The 7,903-nt window shown below is 64.8% G+C and overlaps 1 protein-coding gene across 4 annotated transcripts; it reads left to right on the forward strand.

The window, feature by feature from the left end:
• The first annotated feature begins 2,354 nt into the window (after positions 1–2,354).
• On the forward strand, positions 2,355–7,352 carry HAPLN3 (hyaluronan and proteoglycan link protein 3). Of its 4 annotated transcripts, none has more exons than XM_087743893.1 (5): positions 2,355–2,430; positions 4,000–4,148; positions 4,449–4,820; positions 5,949–6,251; positions 6,428–7,352. In XM_087743893.1, exons 2-5 carry the CDS (start codon positions 4,022–4,024, stop codon positions 6,706–6,708), a joined length of 1,083 nt encoding a protein of 360 aa, XP_087600019.1. In that variant the 5' UTR covers positions 2,355–2,430; positions 4,000–4,021; the 3' UTR covers positions 6,709–7,352. The 4 variants fall into 4 exon arrangements, with proteins under 4 accessions (XP_087600019.1, XP_087600017.1, XP_009468347.2 ...); XM_087743891.1 differs by having other exon boundaries at positions 2,362–2,430; positions 3,995–4,148; XM_009470072.2 differs by having other exon boundaries at positions 2,372–2,430; positions 4,020–4,148.
• The last annotated feature ends 551 nt before the right edge of the window (positions 7,353–7,903 follow it).

A 7,903-nucleotide genomic window follows, 5' to 3' on the forward strand; every position in this document is an offset into this window, starting at 1 on the left:
CGGTTCCTCAGGAAGCAGCCGTCGGGGAGAGCATCCTCTCGCCTCCACCCGGAAAGCCCAGCACAGATCACAGCCTCCTCCATCCCACCAGGAACGTGGGTTTTCCTCCCCAGTTTGAGCCTTGGCAACAGGTTCCTGCTGGAATCATGCTACACAAGCGGCGTTTCAGGGAGAAATCTCTCTGGTGGGGCCACAGCAGAGCTGTCAGCTGCCGGGTTTGAGGCGGGGAAGACAGGGATGACATTTTTATGGCTCCCGTCCAACCAAAAGCTCAGCCAGCCCTAAACACATGCCCTAAACACGTGCTCCCGGGTCAGAGCTACCCTGACCCTGTGCAGCCTCGCTCACCCTGCAACCCGCGGTCCCACCCAGGGTCCCCCTTGGGGAGCAGAAAACAAACCTGGGATTATCCCTGAAGCTCCAAAAATAGGGTGAGAGGCAGGAGGGAGCGAAGGGGATTCCTCCTTCCTCAGGGGGCCGCTGGTGGCCGGATCCTTCACCATGCCCCCTGCTCCCCAGGAGAAGGTGGAGGGCATTGGCGGCCACATCCAGACAAGAGCTGTGGCCGAATGTGAGCCATGAGCTGTTGCTGAAAAGAGATGCACAAAAACATCCTTCTCCCCTTCCCTGCTGCCGCTCCCCTCCTCGGGCCGGGCAGAGGATGGCTCCTGGCAGGCGCTGCAGCACAGGCAGCACAGGGCACCATGTGGCTTCTTCCTCGGCTCTGAAAAAATGGAGTGGCCACACCAAGGAGCAGTGTGCCCCGATGGGGCTGTCTGTCTGTCTGCACAGCCGGGGAGGTGGAGGGAACCATCCCAATTGCTGGCTCACTGGGACACGGATGACTTGGGCAAGCAACTGCAGAGGGGCACTGGTGGCCAGGATGCAGCCGGGACGCAGCCGGGATGCCATCCCACCACCTCCTCCAGCCATGGGGCAGGGCTGGGGGGACTGGAGACCCTTGGTCGAGATACAGGCAGCACAGCAGCCCCGCACCACCGTGCTGGGAGATGTAATCACCCCTCCATTGTGGGCTGTGGAGCAGCCTGCTCTGGGCAGGCAAGCAGGCAGCGTGCCCGGCCGTCACGCTCCCATGTCCCTGGGCAGCCCGGCCCTGCCGTGTCCCTCCTCAGGGACGACTTGTGGGCCCCAATGGTTGGGTGTGCAGGGAGAAGGAGAGCAAGAAAGAGCAGTGCCTCCAGACCCTGGGTCCCACAGCCATCCCCGGTCAAGGCTTCCCACGGAGGACGGGGGCTGCTGGGCCGGTGCTGGTGGCAGATAACGCTGTTTCGGTGCCAGCTGCTCCCTATCAGCGTGATGTCAGTGGGCAGACAAGATCACACCCCGAGTGTGCCATGCTGGGGGGCCATCAGGAAGGGGTCCTGGCCAGCCCCCGGGCAGTGTATTTTTGCACAAGTTGTTTTCTTTCCGGCTGGACGCCATCCCGCGTGGCGGCAAGAGCCAGACCAGGGCCCCCGTGCCTCATTTCCTTGCCATAAAACAACAAAGCGGGGGGCGAAGCGGCGGGCCGGGCCGGGCGGCGGGTCGCCGGGTCAGGGCACACGCCGCTCCGTGGTTCCTCCGTGTGGTTGGCCCTGTTGGCCGCTCCCAGAGCGGCATCCCCCGGCTGTGCTGCCGCCGTGCTGCCCTTCCTGAGGGCCGGATCTTGGGCTCTCGGAGCCGGGGCTGAGTGTCCATGTGCTGGCGGGAGCTGGAGCGGAGGGCATCACCCAAATCTAGGGATGATGCCCCCTCAGGTGGTTCAACTGGGCACCCCAAAGCTTTAGCCCTGGTTTTTGTGCCTCTGCTTTGCCCCCACAGCCCCAAGCGGACCCCGAAGAGGCTGAACCCTGTGGCTCAGCTGCCTCCCCTGGACCCCACATCCCGGGCACGGACCACCACCCTCCACAGCCCACCCGTCCCGAGCTGCTCGTGCCCACGGTGCTCCTGCCACGTGTGTGCTCAACACCACCATTGCCTGGGGACCGCAGCCAGTTCCCCTGGAGGGATGTGGGACAAGGGATGGCTCTTCTCCCCCGGCACTGTGCCTTCACCGGGGCTTTGCACGGGGCATCACAGGGTCCCACCAGCCCCAACGGGGCACCCCGCTCCCCGCTGCTCTCCCCTCTAAGCCGGGGGCAGTGCTGGCAGCTGGCACATCACAGATGAGGTGTGTGGGCAGCATGCGGGCAGCATGCAGGCAGCGTGCAGGCACACGGCAAGGCCGTTGCTCAGGCACGGCGGGCAGGCGGGGGGCCGGGGGCACCCACCCCAGCTCCGGGCTGCGAGCAGGGGGTTGGGAAAGGCGTGTGTTTCCCTTTAAGAGGCAGGCCCTGGAGCTGCTTCCTCTCAGCCCTGCAAGAGCCCTAAACACAGTGCATCTGCCTGCAGCCTGCCTGCACGCCTGCCCGCAGCCTGCCCGCAACCAGCGTGAGTAGGGCTTGGCCCCGGAGCCGGGGCTGGGGAGGGCTGGCACCCCGGCGTGGTGGGCACCCTGCTTGCCGGGGAGGGCAGGGAGGGATGGCATCGCCATGGAGGGTGCCGGGCATCACCGTGGAAGGTGCCAGGCATCGGTGCGCTGGGTGCTGCAGCACGATGCTCGCTGGCATTGTGGTTGAGGACACCGGGCCCCCCGGTGTGTCACCGCCATGCTGGGCTCTGGGGGGTGGCTAGGCGTTGGGGGCACCGGGGGTCCAGGGCTGCTGCCCCCCAAACCAAGGTGTGAAGCTGCTGGTGCCTCGAGCCCGCTCTGCCGGGCGCGGGCAGCACGTGGCGGCATGCCTGCTGGGCTCCGGTGCCTGCAGTGCCAGGCACTGCTGCCACCAGGCTCCCGGGGCTGCGCTCGCTGTTGAGTGGGTGCACCCCGCGCCCTCTGGCAGCAGCTCCAGTGACCTCGGTGGGTAGTAAGCGTGGGCTGCACGCCATGGGAAGGTGAGCAGTGGCACCGACTGCGGAGGAGAGCCTGGGAGCGAGTAACCCACGGTGAGAGCAGATGGTTGCATGCCCCCGTCCCCGGAGACCACCATCTTACCCTGTATTGGACCCTGCTGGGGGTGAGCACCTGCTCTGCCACAGCTCCCTGGCCTGGGACACCTTTGCAAGCACTCGTAAACCTTGTCTAAGCAGGGGGCAGAGATGTCAGATCCCTTCCAGTCTTGGAGGGGGCTGCTGGAGGCTTGCTGGGTGCCGGGCCCCCTCTGCCGGCTCTGGGAAAGCTCACAAGCTGGCAAATACTGCTGCGAGCCACCCTGGGTGAGCCCCAGGCAGGGCACCTTTGGGTGCCCAGGGCACCCAGAGCTTGGGGCAGTGCGGGTCTCTGGTGCCATGGGGCTGCCGGGCTTCCCCCCACCCATGGGACATGGTTTGGGAGCAATATGTGTCGCATGGGGTCAGCGCCAGCCACATCTGTGGTGCAAAGCGGCAGCCCTGGGTCAGAGTTGGGGGTCCTCGGCCAGGCCGGCTGGGTGCCGCCGGGCTTTGTCCGGTGCCGGGGCAGCGCAGGCAGCCCTGAACTCTCTCCTCCCCTCCTCGGCTGGGTTGCACGCTTGGCTGCCTCTGTAAACCGAGCTTGCTGCTTACAGCGGGGCTCGGCCACTTCTCTCCCCCCGCACCCCCTACATGATGTTTTCCCAGTGCTCCCTGTTCAAAGGACGCCCTGGGATCCCGTTTTTCCTGGCTGCCCTGTCCCTGGCTTGGTCTCAGCTCCCCACTCCCGGCTGGCCACTCCGCAAGCCCCAACGGGCGGCAGCAGCGAATGCAGTGGTGCACAGTGTGACCCGGGCGGGAGGATGAGGATGGAGGGGACTGGGAGCCTCGGTTGTGGGGCACGGCTCAGGTTGCCTGCGCCCTCCCCTGCGGGCAGGCTAGCCGCTCTCCCGGCTATTCCCACCCCTCAGATCCCTGTGGTGGGGTTTGCCTGCCGCCGTGTGCCAGGCAGCGCTGGGGCCCTCCTGGTTATTTTGGGGTGTTACCACAGCCCTTTCCTCCTCGGTAGCTCAGGGTTCGGCCTCGTTCCTCAGCCATGCTGCTGCTCCCGCTGCTCCTGGAGGCCACCCTGCTGTGGCTGGCCAGTGGTTCCCACCACCCCTTCTACAACGGCTTCTACTACAACCACATCATGAATGACAAGGGCAACGGGCAGGAGAAAGGTATACTGGGGACTGGCAGGGCTGGCGGAAAGGGGGGCTGGCAGGTTGGTGCAAGGGGTTGAAGTCCCGTCCCGCCCCCCCGCCTCTGGGATGGGGCTGGGACCCATGTCTTGGGGGGGATGTGGGGCCCAGAGGAGTGGGCAGGGGTGCTCCAGGGATGCTCAGGGGGTGCTCAGGGAATGCTTAGGCAGAAGAGGTGGTGGCTGGAGGGAGGGAGCGGAGTGGCTGCAGGGAGATTTGGGGATGCTGCCCAGCCATGGACCCTGACCCACACTTCACGCTTTCCCTCCCTGTCCCCAGTGGTTTACTTCAACGGGGCCAAGCTGGTGGTGGAGACCCCAAAAGACCCTGTCTACAGCTCCAACGGTGCCAATGTCACCCTGCCCTGCCACTACCACTATGAGCCCGACCTGGAGGCCAAGCGCAAGATCCGCATCAAGTGGTCCAAGCTGCGGGACGACTACACCAAGGAGCAGGACGTGCTGGTGGCCATCGGCAAGACCTACATGGCCTTCGGGGACTTCCGGGGCCGTGCTCACCTCCACCAGGCCGGCCGCCGCGAGGCCTCGCTGGTCGTCAGCGACGTGCGCTTGCAGGATGATGGCAAATACCGCTGCGAGGTCATCGATGGGCTGGAGGATGAGAGTGACGTGGTGGACCTCCGGCTGCAAGGTGGGGGCATGGTGGGGACCGCGTGACTCCCTGTGCCAAGCCAGCGAGCCTGGCCTTCCCGTGGCACCCCCTCGCTGGGGGAGGTAGCAAGGTGGTGGGTCGGGGAGCCCAGTTGTGGGCAGAAAGGGGCTGGGCTGCTCGGTGTGATGGGGTGGTGGCTTGGGGCAGTCTGAGTGTGGGGCCTCAGCAGCCAGTGAGCCCAGAGCAGTCTGCCCAGCTGGGGTGCTGGGGATGGTGCTGTGGAGGCAGGGCTGGGGGTGACCCCGTGGCTGCAGCATTTCCTGCCTTTACCCACCCATCTTCCCGCTGTGCTGCATCATCTGCAGCCGCCCCCTCGCCTCCCAGCTCTGGCTGTCCGCATGCATCTTGTGATGAACCTTGGTGACTGGTCCAACCCCTCTTGCTCACTTGCCATGAGGGACCTGACTCAGCCCTGGCTCCACTGCCCTGCTCAGCACTGTGGAAATGTCTCCCTTGCTGTGCCCCTGCCCACCCCCTCAGCCCCCGGGCCCTGCCTCCCACAGTGGCTTGTCCCCACCGGTCCCTGTGACTGTGGTCCATGGTGGTGGTGCACATGTTCCTGTGGTCCACCCATCCCCATGACGGTGGTCCATCCATCCCCATGTTGGTGGTCCATGTGTCCCTGGGATCGTCGCCCATACGTCCCCATCATGCTGGTCCTTGCGTCCCTGTTCCTGTAGCCTGTGAGTCCCTGTGCCGATGGTCTGTCCATCCCCACAGGGGTGGTCCATGCCTCCCTGGGACCACTGCCTGTGTATCCCTAGGACTGTGGTCCATACGACCCTGTGGCGGTGGTCCCTGCATCCGCACTATCATAGTCTGTGCATCCCTGTAGGTGCGGGTGCCGTCCTCACGAGGGTGGTCCCTGTGTCCCCAGCACTGAGCCCCTGTGTCCCTGTGCCACCAGATGTCGCTGGCAACTCGCCGCTGGCGGCTGCATGCCTGGAGCATCCCTGCATGCCTGAGCCTTGGGCTGTGCCACCCTGGGGTGGTCCCTGTCCCAGAGCCTGAATCTGGGATGGGTTCGGGACCCCTGTGGCTCCTGCCGGGCTGGACGGGGTGAGTGGGCTGCCAGCGGAGCCGGCTGAGCGCCCCATCTGCCCCCAGGCATCGTGTTCCCCTATCAGCCTCCCCGCGGGCAGTACAGGCTCAACTTCCACGAAGCAGAGCAAGTGTGCCAGGAGCAGGGCGCCATCCTCGCCACCTTCAACCAGCTCTTCCAGGCCTGGAGTGAGGGGCTGGACTGGTGCAATGCAGGCTGGCTGGCTGATGGCACCGTGCAGTACCCCATCCGCCTGCCCCGCAAGCCCTGTGGTGGGCTGCACCTTGCCCCTGGCATCCGCAGCTACGGCCCGCGCCACCGGCACCTGCACCGCTTTGATGCCTTCTGCTTCTCCTCCGCGCTCAGAGGTGGGTGCTGGGCCAGGGGCTGGGGGGGTGGGATCCTGGGGAAGATGCTGTGCCCCATCAGTGGCATCCCATGTCCTCCCACCTTGTTAGGGCTCAGGGCTCAGCCTGGGTGGGGATGCTCCAGATGGCGATGCTCCAGATGATGCTCAGCACTGATACTCCTGTCTCCCTCCTAGGAGAAGTTTTCTACCTGGACCGCCCGGCCGGGATGACGCTGGAGGAGGCTAAGCAGAGTTGCCAGGACGTGGGGGCCGAGATCGCCCGAGTGGGGCAGCTCTACTCCGCCTGGAAGTTCCTGGGGCTGGACCGCTGCGATGCTGGCTGGCTGGCAGACGGCAGCGTCCGCTACCCCATCGCCAAGCCCCGGGCCAACTGCGGCCCCGCGGAGCCTGGTGTCCGCAGCTTCGGCTTCCCCAGCAAGGGCAGGTTTGGGGTCTTCTGCTACAAGGAGAGATAAGGAGCTGAGAGGGCTCCTTGGCTGGAGGATGTTTCCAGCCTGACAGTGCCCAGCGTTAGGTGTTTCCCAGGGCTGTTTTGGGGGTGACTGGGGGGAGGCGGGGTGGGGGGGAGGCTTCTTTTTGTTTTATTTTGTTTCCTTCCTTTATATTTTCCACATCTTGCTCAGCAGCCAGCACATGCAGCTGCTCGGGGCGGCTGCCGGCTGGGACAGCATGGGACCGTCCCCAGCACGGGGTGTGCACAAGGACAGTCCCCATGGGCTGCTGCCACCCCGCCTGGCCTCTGCCACCCCGTGGGTGGTGGCCCCTTCCCGCAGTGGCAGCACATCACTGATACCTGCCTGCCCTTCCAGGATGGTCCTGCCCCTGAGCTTACGGGGTAGGAGTGAGGCGAGGCTGGATTCGGCCAGAGGCAGAGAGTGGGTGTCTCTGTTGCATCCCAGCCCCTCTTCCAGCCCCATCCCTGTCCTGCTGAAGGATGCCGTTGTGCCTGTCCCCGTGGGAGCACCAGTGCCTTATCTCCACGTGCTCCTCACCTGGACTCCACTTGAACTCTGGTGCCACCTTTTTCGAGCATTTGGATATGAAAAGATGTATTTTACTGGGCCTCCTCTAATAAATTGGTGGAGAAAGCCCTGGAGCGGCGTGGCTGTGTCCCCCTCTCTGTCCCAGCATGAGTGAGGGGTCTGCCACATTGAGAGGATTTGGGGATCCCCAGCTGGACACCTGGGGGCTGTCTCATCCTTGGCTGAGCGTCTCATTGCCGCTGCCTCAGCCCTGCACCCACCCAAGCTCCTGCAAGGGCCCCATGCGCCCTCATTAATGAGTGTTAATTAACCCCCGGGTGTCAAGACTGGAAGCTGGAGGGTGAAGCATTTCCTGCTGGTGATGGGTTTTAGATGGGTTTTAGGCATATGGGTTAACCCCCTCCCCGGGGGAGAGCTGAACAGGGGTGGCAATGTCCTACCCCAGGGTCCTTCTTTAGCTGGGGCTTGGGAAACCCCCGCCCACCCCCTCCGTTGTCTCCACGGCTGCACCCTTGGGTGCTGGCTGGGGCTGAGCTGGTCCCGTGTAGCCTGGAGGACCCTATTTGAGCTCCCCTTCCTTCCCCGCTGCCTTGCTATGGGAGACCCCCCCAGCCCACACAGACACCCCTCCTTCCCCCAAAAAACCAACACCGACAAAGTGCCCGTT

The sequence above is a fragment of the Nipponia nippon genome, unplaced genomic scaffold (genome assembly GCF_047370975.1).
Source record: "Nipponia nippon isolate SJK-2023a ecotype South Korea unplaced genomic scaffold, ASM4737097v1 scaffold_9, whole genome shotgun sequence".
NCBI lineage: Eukaryota > Metazoa > Chordata > Aves > Pelecaniformes > Threskiornithidae > Nipponia > Nipponia nippon.